This window comes from Micromys minutus (genome assembly GCF_963924665.1).
Source record: "Micromys minutus genome assembly, chromosome: 9".
NCBI lineage: Eukaryota > Metazoa > Chordata > Mammalia > Rodentia > Muridae > Micromys > Micromys minutus.
Genome location: NC_137978.1, coordinates 18,369,344 through 18,386,713, shown reverse-complemented (window position 1 = coordinate 18,386,713; position 17,370 = coordinate 18,369,344). Strand labels below are relative to the sequence as shown.

The 17,370-nt window shown below is 39.3% G+C and overlaps 1 protein-coding gene and 2 pseudogenes across 7 annotated transcripts in view; 2 read left to right on the top strand and 1 right to left on the bottom strand.

Annotated features, from left to right (window-relative positions):
* Positions 1 to 17,370, top strand: part of DENND4C (DENN domain containing 4C) — an 84,632-nt gene that overhangs the window by 8,136 nt on the left and 59,126 nt on the right. For all 5 annotated transcript variants that reach the window (XM_080921173.1, XM_080921175.1, XM_080921174.1 and 2 more), the window contains exons 2-4: positions 11,070 to 11,391; positions 14,144 to 14,396; positions 16,267 to 16,336. In XM_080921173.1, the coding sequence (XP_080777299.1) occupies positions 11,087 to 11,391; positions 14,144 to 14,396; positions 16,267 to 16,336 (628 nt within the window). In that variant the 5' untranslated portion in view covers positions 11,070 to 11,086. The remainder of the gene's footprint in view (positions 1 to 11,069; positions 11,392 to 14,143; positions 14,397 to 16,266; positions 16,337 to 17,370) is intronic.
* On the bottom strand, positions 6,793 to 7,193 carry LOC308424254 (small ribosomal subunit protein eS24-like; annotated as a pseudogene). The gene has a single exon. The product of its transcript is annotated as a small ribosomal subunit protein eS24-like (transcript).
* On the top strand, positions 11,692 to 11,998 carry LOC308424244 (ATP synthase subunit g, mitochondrial-like; annotated as a pseudogene). Its single transcript has one exon. The product of its transcript is annotated as an ATP synthase subunit g, mitochondrial-like (transcript).

Here is a 17,370-nt window from a genome sequence, read left to right as displayed (position 1 = left end):
CAGGAAGATCCTATGTTAGGTAGAGACTAAGGGATGCAGAGAGAACCTGGTAGCCAGGTCCACTTTGATATGTTAAATAGGCACCTCAGCCCTTTTCTTGTAAAGTCTTCTGACCTTCATTTTGTAGGAACTGAATGGGCTCATGTTTAGAAAACTTAATGTATTATAATCTGTTGCTAAGACCCTTTGTCTTTTTGTATGCAGTTTACTCCTGAGTCATACCCCCAGCTTCTGCTACACATTTTGATTCAGACAGAGATCATCCACAGTTTGAACTATGGGAGACTCTTTAACCTAGTACCTGTGACTACTGACAGGTCCCATTAATCTTTAAAGTACCCTTTGTCCTTTGCATGTGGCATTCTGGGTGCACTGTATATTCTTCTTGATTCATTTTTTGAGCCTTGTCATTTCTCTAAGGGACCCTGCCCTAGGTTGTTACTGCAGGGGGTGGTTTAGGTAATGTTTGTTGTTTTTGGTGATGCTGCTTGTTCATTTGGTTTTTGGCTTTTCAAGACAGAGTTTTTCTGTAGCTTAGGCTGTCCTGGAACTCACTCTGTAGACCAGGCTGCCTTTGACCTAAGAGATCTATTTCCCTCTGCCTCTCTGGAATTAAAGGAGTAAGCGACTACCTTTTGGCTCTGGGTGTGTTTTTAACCAATCAGAACTAGGAAGGACATATATATATATACACACGGGTTTTTAAATGTTTCTTCTTATGTGTATCTGCATTTGGCTCTGTGCATATGAGTGGAGGTACCACAGAGGCTGTGAAGGATGTGGGGTCTCCTGGAGCTAGAGTAACAGGTGGTTGTGAACTTCTCCCAGTGGGTTCTGGGAACTGGACTCAGTTCTCTGGAAAAGCAGTAAGCACTCTTAACCTGCTAAGCTATCTCTAGCACAGTGTTTCTCAGTCTTCCTAATACTGCAACCCTTTAATACAGTTCTCATGTTAGGGTGACCCCAATATGAAGTATTTTTGTTGCCCTTTTACTGTAATTTTGCAACTATTATGAATCATAATGTAAATATCTGATATGTGACTCTCAAAGGGGTCATGACCCCCAGGTTGAAAACTGCTCTAGTACTTGTTAATTGTTTTGAGACTGGATCTCCTATTCCCCAGTTAGCTTCTACATCTCCAACTCTCCTTTCTTTTTCTCTCTAGTGCTGAGATCATGGGCATGTGCTCCCATTCCTGGCTCTGTGGAACATCATTTGAACAGGAGTAGTTCTTTGAACATTAACATCATTTGAACATTAGCAGTCCTTCTGCATTTCTCTTGAATCCCTACCTGCCTGAGTTTGCTGTTCATCCACTTCTGCTTCTGTAGATTTGCTGTTCTGAGCATTTTACTAAATAGAACCATATTGCATATAGTCTATAGTCTGTGGCTAGCTTATTCCATTTAATGGACTGTTTTCAAGCATCATCTTTGTGGAAGCGAGTGCTGGTACTTTATTCTTTATTGTTGGACAGCACTTGATTGTGTAAAATATATGGTACCAATTGATGGACATGTGGACTGTTTTTATTGCTGTTGATAATACTGTCCATGTGTACATACAGTAAATTAAGAAAACGTACATATATTTAAATTATTGATTGGAGCAGGGATATTGACTCATTTGTTAGTGTTTGCTGTGCAAGCAAGAGCACTTGCTTCCCAGCTCCCACATTATAAAGCCATGTGTGACATTGTGCTCCCATAATCCCAACCCTGAGACGGTAAGGAGACAGGAGGATTCCTGGCATGTTACTGGCCAGCCGACCGAATTGGTGAGCTCTAGGTTCAGCGACAAACCTTGGCTTAAAAATAAGGCAGGAAGACACTGAGGATTTACCTCTGGCCTCCACAGGATTCTGTTCACATACTCATGGGCACTTCCTTTTCCTGCAATAAAAAATGAAAGAAAAATCCAAATATTTTAATCTTTTTCTAGTGATGCTGTAGATTGAACTTAGAACTTCTAAAGTGATCTATCATTGAGATATGTCCTCAACCTTAAAAATTACAATTTTTAAATAATTTTAGATTTATAGAAAAGTTGAAAAGGTGCTATGAATTTTTGTATTTTTCTCCTGATAACTTTTTTTTGAAGACTTATTTCATGTATATGGGTACACTGTAACTGTCTTCAGACACACCAGAAGAAGGTATCAGATCTCAGTACAGATGGTTGGGAACCACCATGTAGTTGCTGGGAATTGAAGTCAGAACCTATGGGAGAGCAGTCAGTGCTCTTAACCTCTGAGCCATCTCTCCAGCCCTTCTGATAACATTTTATGTTGCTAGTTGGATGTGGCAGCTCACAATTCAGCTCCCAGCACTGTTGAAGCAGAGGCAGGAGGATCGCCATGGTTTCCATACCACACTGGACCACATAGTGAATGGCAAAGTGAGACCTTGTCTCAAAAAACAGATTTCTTCAAAATTAAGCATTTTGCATAATTAAAAATGAATATTTTGCAAAAATGAAACTATGTACAATTATCCTACTAATGAGATTCATGTCCATACATACTTTGGTTTTACATCAATATACAGTTATTTAAGTTTTCCTTAAACTTTTTGTTTTTATTGGCATATATTGTTTATACATAATAATATATTTAATTACAACATCCTCATACATGTATGTAGTTAATTTAATCCTATTCTTCCCTTACTCTCTCATTCACCTATTATTCCCTGTCTCTTAACTAGCCCTATGTCTGCTCCCATCTTTTTTGTGACCTAATGAGTTTAATTAGGGTTGTTTGCAGGGGCAAAGTGAACAGGTTATTTATAGGAGTCAACATTGAAGAAAATGTCTCTTTCTCAAACAACTGTTAACTATCTATAGTTCCCCATGGGGTGGGTGGGACCTTGTTACTCCCTCATCCTTCCCACACAGGATGTTAACGATGTAGTCTTATTCAGGAAATAATTTCTGCTGAGGCTTCACATCAGGTTTTACCTGGGTGGTGGACTTTGGCAACATTCCATCTCAAACTTTGCCTCTTAGTTTTTTTCTACTCTCTTTCCTGCTGTTATTCGAGCCTTGGAATGGGTGTTATAGATAGCCTTCTTATTAAATACCTGAACACTCAGCAGTTGCTTGGTTTCAGTTTGCTTGGATTTCTTGAGACAGAACCTTGCTGTTTAGCCTAGGCTGGACTGGAAGTGAGAATCCTCCTGCCTTAGCTCCCTGAGTGCTGGGATTATGGACTAGACCTAGTGCCACCACAACCGGTTTAATATGCTATTTATGGGCATGAAATTGCCTTAGCATACATGTGCATCCACGCTGTTGCTTCTGATTTCATTCTAGTATACGAATCTTGTCTTCATAGTCTCCTTACAGCAGGAATTCTGACAAGTGTACTGAGAGATGTAGGTACAGAATAATTTAAATGTTGTTACATTCATACCACCATGAGAACCCTTCTTAAAAAACCAAAAAACAGTAAAGGTCACATTTTCTTTTTTAGTTGTTCATGTCAAAGTACTCTGTTCAGATGCCACTGGAAATAATTGATTTTTAAAAAATAAACATATATATCTAAAACCTTGGCAAAAATAAAACACACACATCAAAATTAACCAGACCCAAAGTTGTTCTTTTTCAATTTTCCAGCGTGTGTTTGATATATAAGTGCATTCGTTGGCTTATGACTCTTAGTGGTAGAGCTAATGGCCTCCTTCTCTTCCGTCCCTTTCCTCTTGCCTTCATGGGGTCTCCTGCAGCCCGGGTTGGCCCCAGAATCCCTCCATGAGATTGGCCATGAACTCCTGATCTTTTCTACTACAGCCTCCTAAATTTTGGGGTTACAGGAATGGCCACCAAGCCTGTTTTGGCTTTTTGCCACCCCCACCTCCTTTCTTTGAGATAAGGTCTCACTAGCTGGTTTAGACCTCACTGTGTAGACCAGGCCAGCCTCAGCTCCTGGTTAATCTTCTCTATTTGCCACCACACCTGGCCACCTTGACTCTGAATAACATTCAAAGCCGGAGTTGTGTTTTCCCAAGTGCATTAGGCAGTTAACTACTGGATTTGCCCATTAGCAATGGCTGCTGCATCTACTCTCCTGGGCTTGTTTACCCTGCCTGGCTTTCTCTTTTCTTTTCTTCCCTCCCTCCTTCATTCCTTCCCTCTCTCCTTCCCCTCATTCCTCTGGTTCTAGCTCTCTTGAGACAGGACCTCAGTCAGTAGCCTTTTGCTGACCTCGATGAAATTCACTATCTAGCCTAAGCCTGGAACTTGCTTTAATCCTCCTGTTTTAGCCTTCTATAGGCTGGCCTAAGTACTTTCAAGCATTTGTGTTTTCACCCCCCCCAAAGATTTATTTATTTATTATATATAACTCTACAGACACACCAGAAGAGGGCATCAGATCCCATTACAGATGGTTGTGAGCCACCATGTAGTTACTGGGATTTGAACTCAGGACCTCTGGAAGAGCAGTCAGTGCTGTTAACTACTGAGCCTCCTTTCCAGCCCTCTATTTACATCACTCTTGTGTTAAACTTAGAGCCACAGACACAACAGTGGAGAATATTATTGTTCTTTCAACTGATTTTACTCAAAATGACTTCAGTGTTATAGTTCTTTGACTTAAGTGGCACAGCTGATCTTAATAGAGCTGTCTGAAGGAAACCACTAACCTCCTCTTTTGCATTGTTTAAATGTAGCCAATAACTGATAAAAAGGTACTTTCCTTGATTAAAAAATATTGTTCATTTTGCATGGTGTGGGAACATGCAGATACATTTTGAAATTTTGATAACAGTGAGGACGATGTGAAGTTTATTTGGGGAAAGGAGGGGAGTGAGGACCTGGAGAAGTGGTAGAGGCAGATAGAATTTAGCAGAGCCATGAGGATGGGGGGTGATGACTTATACTGTAATCCCTTCAGCAGGAGAACTGGTGAGTTTGAGGCTACCCTGAGCTACATAGTAAGTTTTAGCTAGCATGGGTTTCTGAGTGAGACCCTGTCTTTAAAAACAAACAGAAAGAAAAGCTTTTGCTACACAGAGTTGCTCAAGGTTTAGAGCAAAGAGAGTCATGGAACACTATTTGTGGGAATGTAAATTGGTACAAACATGGAAATTAATTATGGAGATTACTCAAAAATTATATTAAAAATAGAACCACTATATAGTCTGGCAATCAAATGTCTAGTTATCTAGCCAGAGTAAAATTCCTATCTTGAGGTGAACCTGTACCCCCAAGAGCATTTTAGAATTATGATAGCAGCAGGGTATAGAGATGACTTAGTGTCATTAAGTAGATGATGAATAAAAAACTGTGAGGTACACATAACAGAGAAACCGTGTCCAGCCGTAGAGTAGATACAGTGTGAAGTAGTCATAGTGAAAAGAGTTAAATGCCTAGCACTTGGGCGTCTCAGAGGATGGGGTAAAAGGATGAAAGGATTGCTGTGACTGTCCCACTCCCCTGCAACCTCCACTGGGAAAAAAACACAGACTGAACATAAATAAATGCAGGACTGGAGAGATGGCTCAGCAGGTAAGAGCATTGGATTTTCTTTCAGAGGACCCGGGTTTGGTTCCCAGCACTCACATCAGGCATCTCAAAACAGCCTGTTAACTCCAGCTTCAGGGGAAGCCAAACACTCTGACCTTTTAGGGTTTTTTTTTTTTTTTTTTTTTGAAGCTCACACACACATACTCCTACACAGATACATTTATTTAAAGATTTATTTATTTATTATACATAAGTAACACTGTAGCTGTCTTCAGACACACCAGAAGAGGATATCAGATCTCTTTACAGATGGTTGTGAGCCACCATGTGGTTGCTGGGATTTGAACTCAGGACTTCTGAAAGAGCAGTCAGTGCTCTTAAGTGTTGAGCCATCTCTCCAGCTTGATACATTTATTTTAAAATGATTTTTAAGTTTTATGTGTATGGATGATTTGCTTGCATGTATGATTGTGCTTTACATGCATGCAGTGCCTTTGGAGTCCAGAAAGGAATCTAGGATCACTTGGGACTGGAGTTAGGCAGTTGTGAGCTGCCCTGTGTGTGCTGGGAATTGAACCTAGGTCTTCTGTAAGAGCAGCCAGCCCTCTAAATCTCTGAGCATCACCCCAGTCCCCAGTACACATAACTTACAAATAAAAGTAAATCTTAAACAATAAGAGGCAGAGGCAAGTAGATTTCCAAGAGTTCAAGGTCAGGTTGGTCTTCTAGCAAGTTCCTTGCTGGCCAGGGATACATAATGAGACTCTTTCAAAACAGAACAGCAACAAAACCCACTTAACCTCCCATCATCCTCTCCTGTCTCCCTGCCTACTCTCGCTGGTCCCCTTCATTTACTGCTCTAGGTGAACCTGGGAGAGCAGGAAGACCAAACACTAGTGCAGTAGCTAACTTTAATCAGAGCATCAAGCAGTTTATACTGAGTGTTATAAGAGTCACAGGAGTAAGGTGTTGGATCACAAGGACAAGCCACACATGGCAAACACATAGTTTTCCATAGAGGTATTAGAATCACAGCAGCTGCAGCAAACTCATTCCTGTCCACTACACCTGCCTGGTAGGAACACACAAACACATTCCAAGAACAATTTTCTCTTTTGAAGAAACTGAGGTCACAAGATTTATGTCTTGTTTTCTTGAAGTTGTCTCACAAGCACTCAGAATCCTCACATGACCCTATTTTCAGACTGTGTTCCTTCTTCCAAATTAGTGCCTCTTTTTTTTTTTTTTCCATAGAAGCTTTTTAGTTTATTTGGCCTTCTCAGAAGTCACATCACTCCATAAGATCAAGTCACCGCAGATCTATTCCTTTGGCTTTTTGCCAGCACCAGCATTGGCCTTTGCAGTCCCCCTGACCTGCTTCATTCTGTTCTTGTTTTCCTTTCACTGTTCACGGGAGGTCTTTTCTTCTCATAAAGGCCATGCCTTGCAAGTCTGTGTTTAGGATCATTCTTCTTTGCATAATCTAAAGAATCATAGATCATGCCAAAGCCAATTGTCCTGCCACCACCGAAGTGGGTCCTGAGTCCAAACACAAAGATGACGTCTGGTGTGGTCTTAGACATTTTGGCCAGCTTTTCCCGAATTTCTGTCTTCGGTACTGTTGCCTACCGAGGACGAAGGACATCAATGACCATCTGTTAACTCTGAAGCAGACGGTTCGTTATGAACTTCCTGGTCCGGATGGTTACCGTCCCATTCATGATAGCTGCGGTGCAGGAGCTGCAGAGGAGCTTATTTTGTTTTTTTAAAGACCCATTTAAAGACCTGTTAATATATATATATATATATATATATATATATATATATATATATATATATATATATATTAATGTGTGTGAGTACATGTATGTGTACGCACTGTGCATGTACCTGGTGCCCACAGAGGTTGGAAGAGGGTATTAGGTCCCCTGGAACTAGCATAGTCACACACAGTTGTGAGCCGCCATATAGGTGCTGGAAACCAAACCTGCGTCTTTTACAAGAACAGCAGGTGCTCTTAACCATTAAGTCATTACTCCAATTGCTCCAACACCTTATTGCTGTTGCCATGCTAACAAGAACATAGGGCTGCAGGTGTTGTCTCAAGATAGCAATTTTACTCTGGCTAGATAACTCCAAGTGGAATTATTATTTAATACATTGTTTTATGATAGGTATTGAATGCAAAATATATGTGATTTGAGGAGATAATAAGAAATTGAAGTAATTTGAAGAAAATCAGTTATGAAAATATTTGTCTTACCACCAGTTGGAAATTAAAAAAAAAAAAGGATGACATATAGAAAAGACTCACATTGTTAGAAACTAACTAATGCATTTTTAAACAAAGTGTGGGCTGGGCGGTGGTGGCACATGACTTTAATCACAACACTCAGAGGCATTGGCCAGCTTGGTCTACAGAATGAGTTTTAGGACAACCAGGTTTACACAGAGAAACCCTGTCTCAAAAACAAAACAAACAAACAACAACAACAAAAATCAAAGTGTTTGTCAGTACGGTGTTCAAAAAGCAATTTAGGAAACATTTGGAATAGCCCAAAAATGAAAATAAAACATAATAGAATTTAAAACGCACCTAAGCCAATAGATAAATGGGGTATTTATCATTAAATTACTCTATTAAAAGCTTGTGTACTCTTATGCCCAGCAAGGTGTTTTAAATAACATTATGTTTTTGTGCATTTATGAAAGTGCCATAACGAGACTCATTTTGTGTATAATATGTGTTCATAAAAACTCGAAAAGACAACAATGAAATGGATAATGTGTATAACTCATACTTAAAATATACAAATTTTAGAGGGCTAAGGGCTTAAAACCCTTCACTCTTTTTTTTAAGATTTATTTAGTACACTGTAGCTGTCTTCAGACACACCAGACATTAGATCCCATTACAGATGGTTGTGAGTCACCATGTGGTTGCTGGGAATTGAACTCAGGACCTCTGGAAGAGCAGTCAGTGTTTCTAATTGCTGAGCCATCTCCAGCTCCCCAAACCCCTCACTCTTAACTGAGGGGCTATTGACAGTTGATGACTTCCTGTGGAGGGAGACTCAGTTTTCTTTAAGGGTTATGGAGACAGGAGGTCAACACACTGCAGTGGATGCCTTTCTTTCCTTAGTATGTAGGCACTACAAATTAGATTTACTGTTTTTATTTCTTTAAAACAAAAGACCAATTATGGGATGGAAAGGACGGTCTGGGTAGAGCTGTGAGGAGTCAAAACAACATCCAGTAGTAAATATGATTAAAATATATTATATGATTGTCTTAGGGTTTTATTGCTGTGAAGACACCAAGAACAAGGCAACTCCTATTTAACTGGGGCTGGCTTACAGTTTCAGAGGTTTAGTCTATAATCATCATGGTGGGAAGCATGGAAGCTTACAGGCAGACATGGTGCTGGAAAAAGAGCTGAGAGTTCTCTATCTTCATCTGCAGGCATCAGAAGGGTACTGTGTACCACACTGGGTGTAGCTTGAATATAGAAGGCCTCAAAGCCCACCCCTCAGTGACACATTTCCTCCCACAATGATACACCTCCTAATAGTGCCATTCCCTATGGACCAAGCATTCAGACACATGTGGGGACCAGACCTTTTCAAACTACCATAATATATCCTGAATTAATTAAATCAAATACTATGTCAAAAGACACAAGTCCATACACTTGGGAAAACACTGTCAAATCAAGATAGTGAAAATATCCATCTACATTCTAAATTTCTTTCTACCTCATTATTATCTCATGATAGTGTCTCCTACCAATATAGTTTCTAACATTCATTTATCCATTTATTTATGAGACAGGGTTTCTCCAGGTAGCCTCAGCTAGCCCTGAATGCTGAGATCTGCTTGCCTCTACCCTTCCCAAAGTGTTAGAATTAAAAGCATAGGCTATCATGCCTGACTTTTTTTTTTTTTTATTTTAATGTGAGTGCTCCATCTGCATATACACCTATATCCTAGAAGAGGGTATCAGATCTCTTTATGGGTGGTCATGAGCCACCCTGTGGTTGCTGGGAATTGACCTCTGGAAAAGCAGCTGGTGTTCTTAACCTCAGAGCCATCTCACAATTCCCTCCCCTCCCCCCTTTTATGTATGTGACTGTTTTGCCTTTGCACTACATTTATGCAGTGCCTTTGGAGGCCAGAAGGCAGCATCAGATCCCCTGGGACTGGAGTATCAAATGGTTTTGAGCCTCCCTGTGGGTGTTGGGAATAGAACCTGGGTTCTCTGGAAGAGCAGCTAGTGCTCTTAACTAACTGCTAAGCCATCTCTCCAGCCCAGAATGATTTTATTTTTATTATATGTGTATGAATTTTGTATACATGTATGTATATGTCCCATGTGTACATGTTACTCAGGAGGTGAGGAGAAGGCATCAGATTCCCCAAAACTGGAGTTACTGACAGGTGTGAACTGCCATATAGATGGTAGTAATTGAACCCATCTTTTCTGGAAGAGCAGCCACTGAGCTATCTCTGTGACCAGTATCTAAGTTTATATGGTGCCAGGCATGCTAGTGCATGCCCTTAATCCAAGCAATGGGGAGGCAGATGCATTGGGTTTCTGTGACTTTGAGGCTGGCGTGGTTTGCAGGGTCAGTTCTGTGCTAGCTGGAATTACAAAGTAGACCTTGTCAAAAAAAAATCTATCTATCTATCTATCTATCTATCTATCTATCTATCTATCTATCTATCTATCTACTCACCCACCCATTTACCCACCCACCCACCCACCTACCTACCTACCTCTACCTACCTATCTATCTATCTACCTATCTACACACACACACACACACACACTACTACTACTACTACTACTACTACTACTACTACTACTACTACTACTACTACTAAGAACCATGACAATACAAATGGAATCATATGCATTCTTTTTTGGGGGGCTCTGGTTGTTTCTACTCATAATAACTGCACATCATTTTATTATTCATTTATAGTATTACCTAGATCAGCATTGCATACATCTTTACCAAATAGTAGTGTGTATATGTGCATGTATGACTGAATAGTTGTGTGTGTGCTTGTGTGTGTGTGTGTATGCGAGCACGCATGCGTATGCATGCCACATTGTGAGTGTGAAGGTCAGAGGACAGATTACAGGGTGCTGGTTCTGTCTCTTTGTGGGTTTCAGGTATCAAGGTAAGGTCGTTAGGTTTTTGAAGCACATATTTTACCCCTCGAGCCACCTTAGTGGCCCTTTTTTTCAGGTTTTGAAACAGGATCTCACTGTATAGTGCTGGTCTCAAACTCAAAATCCTCCTGCTTTATCCTTTTCCAAGTGCTGGGATCGCAGGTAGAGGCATACTCAGCTGATGATCTTGAAGAAAGAGCAGTAGGGACATCAAATGAATATAGTTATGTTGAAATGTACTAGACTTTGGTGTAGGTAAAAGTTGATAAGATGGTCAAATGCTTCAACAGAATGAAGTTTGATTACAAATTTGAGAAATGTGGTAGCTATGATTATTCCTAACTCAGGAATGTCTTACTTTTGATCAGTATAAAGTATTTTCAACCAATGATACATTTTTTTTTTTTTTCTCTTTTAGGAAATAGAATAGCCATCATGATAGAAGACAAAGGACCAAGAGTGACAGACTACTTCGTTGTGGCAGGTCTCACTGATACATCCACACTCTTGGATCAAGAAATAAATCGTATAGATAATAAGTCAGTTGGCCCTAAAGCTCCAATCACAGACATTGCTGTTATTATCAAATCAGCTGGGGAGACTGTACCTGAAGGATACACTTGTGTTGAAGCCACTCCAACAGCACTCCAAGCCAACTTGAATTATGGAAGTTTGAAAAGCCCAGAACTTTTCCTGTGTTACAGGAGAGGGAGAGACAAACCACCCCTTACAGATATTGGGTATGATCACTTTCTTTAAATTTATTTAAAGGTAAAAAAGGTACATAGTAGAAATTTGATATATATAAACATACTGTATATCTACATGTATTCTTAATTAGATATTAAAACATGAGGAGTTATGATAATAGGCATTTTGATGATATGTGTTGAATGGTGAATGACTATTAACTATAGAAAGATGTTTCTATGAACAACCATTTGTAAATCCTTGGGATCTGACACATACAGACGTAAATAAAAATAAATCGTTGGACATTCAGCCGGTGGTTCTGGGAGACATACCTTCCACCTTAGACCATGGCCAAGTTCATTCATAACTTCGCAGAGAAGGCATCGTCAATGGAGGCCGCTGCCATGACTTACTTGAAGCCTCGATTGGCCACATTTTGGCGCTACGCCAAGGTTGAGCTGGTTCCCCCAACCCCTGGTGAAATCCCTACAGCTACTCAGAGTGTGAAAAAAATAATTCAGAGTGCTAAAACTGTAGCTTCAGACACCTTACAGTTAAGGAAGCTGTGCTGAATGGTTTGGTGGCCTCTGGGTGTAGACGTGGTTTTATATCGGAGAGATAGGCAAACTTGGCATTGTTGGCTGTGATGTTTGAAGATGAATCTTTAGTTTCTGATTAGAATGTTCTTGGACCATGTGTAATGAGACTGGAATCCGAATAAAGTCCTAGCTGTGGGCAAAAAAAATCATTAAAAAAGAGGTAGTTGTAGTTTGTTAATTGCCTATTAAGATTTCTTTTTTTGTGACTGCTGCAAAGAATTTCAGAATTTTGCGTTGATATTTTTCTTTTAAAATGGTGTTACTTTTATAATCCCCTGATGATTTAGTATGTGTGGATATTATTGCAGTGTTATGTTTATTATAACTAACTACTTGTATAAAAGCTAATAGTAGAACGCAGTGGTCATAGAGGTGTAGGCCTATGATTCTGGCAGGATCAGTACTCAAGGCTGTTTGGCTATATATCTAGTTTGATAGATTACGTGAAAGCCGATTTTAGAACCACCCTCATCCCTAACACACGTACGCGCGCGCGCGCACACACACACACACACACACACACACACAAGAATTGTGGTTTTGGCCATTTGCATGTCTTTTTGAATGTCTGTTTACATTCTTTGCCTACTTTAAAAAACAGGGACATTTCATTTTAGGCAATTTTTACAAATAGTACTTACTTGGTTTATAGAGACGTGGTCTAGCTGCACAGCCCAGTCTTCTAGAGCTTTCAGTCCTGCTTAGGTGTCCTGAGTCCTGGCAAAAACCAGTTTAGTTGAAAACATTTTTGTCTTGACACAGAAATATTTTAAAATTTTACTTATTTTTTAAAATATTTATTATTTATGTCTTGTGTTTTGTGTTATGTATGTCTGTGCACCATGTGGGTGCTGGGAATTCAGCCGGAGTCTCTTGGAAGAACAGCCATGCTCTTAACCACGGAGCCACCTCTGCAGCTCAGCTTGACTTAGGTTTTTGAGACGGGGTCTCACTATGTAGCTCTGACTGACCTGGACCTCAGGTCTACACTATGTAGAAATCTATCTGCCTCTTCCCCTTGAGTTCTGTAAGGAAAGGTGTGTCCCATCACACCTAGCCCTCTTTATTTTCCTGAGGCAGTCTAGTTGTACCCCCAGGTAGTCTTAGGTTCATAAATGTAGGACATAGTGTGAGCTACTATGTCCCATTGTGTGTACATTTAAAAATTGTATTATGTTAACTTACAGGTTTTTTCACATTTTGTATAATTTTTTTTACTTATTCTTTTTGAAATTACACTTTAAAAATTACTTTGTGTGTGTGCAAATATGTATGTGTGGTACATGTGGAGTTGAGCCTACAGGAGTCATTTCTCTGTTTACACCATGTGTGTGTGTCAGTGGTAGAGCTAAGGTTGGGCTGGGCAGAAAGTGCCCTTACCTACTGAGCCACCTCTCAAGCCAGAGAGGTTGGTTTGTTTATTTGGTTGTTTGGTTGGTTTGATACAGGATTTCACTTTGTAGTCTAGGCTAAACTGTAATTTTCCATGTATAGAAGGCAGGCCTTGGACTTTGTCAGTCTTGTGCTTTGGTAGGGATCCTTGGCACATTTTATTTAGTATTTGTTGAATGTATGATTGTGTTGTTTGCTTTCTTTCTGGCCTGGAACTTGTATAGACCAGGCTGACCTTAAACTAAGGGAGATCCTTATGCCTCTGCCTCCCTAGTAAGCAACTCACTCTGTCTAAGAATTTCTAAAGATAAAAGTGTGACAAGAATTAGGAGGGATATTTTTTCTTTCTTTTTCTTCTTTTTAATGTTTATTTATTTTATGTATATAAGTACACTGTAGCTGTCCTCAGACACACCAGAAGAGGGCTCTGGATCTCATTACAGATGGTTGTGAGCCACCATGTGGTTGCTGGGAATTGAACTCAGGACCTCTAGAAGTTGTTCTAAAACCACCTGAATACTCTGTAGAATTTTTAGAGTGTGACCGGAGGATGTCTGTAGTATTCCCATTCCTTTCTTATGTGTCTTGTCATAAAAAGTTGAATTGCTCAGTCCAATTTTTGCTTCTTAAATCATGTTCAAGGTTTTAAAAAATGATCCAGAGAAGTATAACTTCTAAAGTAATTTCAGTTACGGTTTCTGGCTGAAGTTTGGAGAGCAACAGGAATGGCTAAGTTTTGCTTGCTCATTTCAAGAAGAAAACAGCATTAACTTAAAACCTTTCTCTTCCTTTCCCCCTTGCCATACAGAGTACTATATGAAGGGAAAGAAAGGCTTATTCCAGGATGTGAAGTGATCCAAGCCACACCGTATGGTCGCTGTGCCAATGTCAACAATAGTTCAACTATTTCTCAAAGAATCTTTATCACCTATCGAAGGGCTCCTCCAGTCCGGTCCCAGAATTCCTTGGCTGTAACTGATATCTGTGTTATTATAACCAGTAAAGGAGAAACCCCTCCTCATACTTTCTGCAAAGTTGATAAAAACTTAAACTGCGGCATGGTAAGAACAAAGCTGTTTCCTTTTCAAGGTTTTGTTTGGAAATAAGCCAAAAACTTTAATACTGAACTCATAGTATATTTTCATATTTTTATGCTTCTTGTTTATACTTTTATGTCTTCTTTTTTATAATTTAAAAAGACTTATAGAGTTGGGGAATCAAGCCAGGGCCTTGTGCATGCTAGACTAGCTCCCTTATTATGGAATACTATCTATGTCTTTCTAATATGCATAAATCATGATTTTTTTAATATTCTGATGACACAGAAAAAGTATAATTTTGGCTTGGGATTTTATGTATGTCTGTGTATCTTAATATTTTCTGTTGTATCAATATAGAGATTTATTAACTTTTGGTTTTCAATAGTAGCTTTAAGGATAGTTGAAGATAGATTGAGTGGAAACTCTCCTTACATTGTGGTTTTACTTTTTTAATAGGGCTAGTAAAATTCAGACATGACTATAATCCTAGCACTGAGGTGCAGGCAGAAGAGTCAGGAGTTCAAAGCCAACCTTGGCTGAATAGAGCATTCCTTAGCTGATCTGGGCTACAAAAGTCAGACCTCCCTCAAATAAGCACAGAGAGAGGTGAAGAAGGGAATTGGGCACACACATTTGAGTTGTAGTTTTATAAGACTCACACTTATCATTGGGCTAGTTTTATTGTGAAGCTAGATGTGGATGTACATATCCACAACTGTATGTGGAGGGTAACCTCATGGTCCCCTAGGGAATTCAGGCTTTCCTATTTTGGGCTTTTGTGTCCATTCCTCTTTGTGTGGCTTCTTTCAAGCACTAGTAGGCTCTGAATGATTACAAAACTAGAAGCTTTTTAAAAAGGTACCTCCCTTCCTCCCCTGTCTCCCGTGCGTGGTGTGTTCCCTTGCATATGTGCACACATGGAGAACAGGAAGTCACTTTAGGGAGTTGATCTATTTCCAGCATGTGGCTCCCAGAAGATTGAACTCAGTTGTCAGGCTTCACAGTAAGCACCTTTGTCCACCGAGCTATCATCCCACTGGCCTCATCGAGTATTTGAAATTGTCTTTTAAAAAACCAGTAAAACCAAAAACCAAAACAAAACAAAAAAGCCCAACTTGTTTCTTTCTAGTTAGTGTTATCAATATTTTTACATTATTCCATATATATAGTCTGTTTAGTAAATAGTGTTTGTTTGTTTGTTTGTTTGTTTATTTTTGGGTGCTAGAATTGAACTCTAATGCTGAGCTACATTTCTACCCTTATAATGTAGAGTTTGGTTTAAGAGTATTCATTATTGTTGTTGTTGAGTCAGAGTCTCATGTATGCCACCACCCCAGGCTGGTCTGGAAATGGCTATATAGGTGAAGAAGACCTTGAACTCCCAGTCTCCTCTCTCTACCTCCCTAGTGCCAAGATAACATGTATCCACCACCAACCCAATTTTATGTGGCATCGGTGATCAAACTTAGAGTTTAACACATACTAGGCTGGCATTTATTATTAAAGAAGGCACCCAGCTCTTCCTGTCCCCAGGGTTTCTCTGTGTGGCCTGGCTGGCTGACCTGGCACTTGCTTTGTAGACTAGACTGGCCTCAAAACTCATAGGCATCCTCTCGCCTCTGTCTCCAGAGAGCTGGGATTAAAGGTGTGTACCACCATTGCACTTTTTGTTTGTATTTTGTATTTTGTAACTCAGAGTGGCCTTAGATTCTCTACCCTCTGCTTCCTCGCTGAATGCTGGGATTATAGGCAGGTATTACCCCTCTGTCTCACTATGAGTTGTAAATGATTTATGTGGATAAATATCAAAGTCTCTAAATGACATTAAAGATCATCAGTTCTGCCCTTTCACTTTTCGGTAGGTTTTTGAAAACTTACTTATCTTTTACAGTGGGGTTCCAATGTGTTTCTGTGTTACAAGAAGTCTGTGCCTGCTTCAAATTCAATAGCATATAAGGCTGGTAAGTGAACTGAAGATTTTTTCCAGTTGAACAAACTGGTGAATGCTTATTACATTGGGCTGGCTAGAAGAGACGAAATATGTTGTAATATACTTTGTAGAATTGATTTATTAAGTATCTATAATTTTAGTATGTAAATGCTGAAGTTTTCTTATTATATTCTATAAGATTTACTAATACCACCCTCTCTCTATATGTTGTTAAATTTAAACTTTTGTCCAATTAAGCACTTGAGGCATGAATTTTCAAGCTTTTGGTTTACACTAATAGATTCAGTAATTCAGTGGAAATTGCTTACTATTTGGTCTTTGTATTTGGGCAATCATAAAGGTGTCAAACTGCGTCTTTACTTCTTACATTTCCTTCTCTTATCTTTGTGTGTCTGATTTGAAAGCACATGTTACTTGCCCTGAAAGGTGGACTTGCTTCCTTTCTCTCTTGTTGCAAAGAATCAGCTATATGGAGGAGAGGAGGGCCTGAGAAACTTCTCTGCCATGAAGTTTTTGAGAAATCTATCGCCACATTCTAACTGAACACTAAAGTGTCAAGGGCTGTAAAGATTTAAGTGTGCCTTCTTCATCCCACTGGTATGGTGGGATAAAATCTGAAAATACAGGTATGCTCCAGTTGTAAATAGCAGATACTGGAATGCTTCTTTGTGAAAAGAAGCAATGTCAATTACTTTTGCTTTTGCAGTTTTTAAGATAAAATTTTGTTTTAGGAAAATTAGGCAAATCTATATCTGAAAGCTCTTGTCCTCATAACATCATTTATACTAATGAATTAAACCATTTACTTTATATAAAAAAGCAACAATTAATAGGAAATTCAGAACTATTTTAGAATATGCTATTGTTGTAATTTGTCCATAAGGGAGATAGTAAGTACCAATAGACAATGCTCACACCTAAAATATTTACAGAGAGGTTACAAAAGTATTTAGAATCTGAATTTTACATATACAATACAGAGTTTTAGAGACTGAACTTTCAAGTTTCCAGCTTGGAAGTATGCTGTATGTTGGTGACATTAGA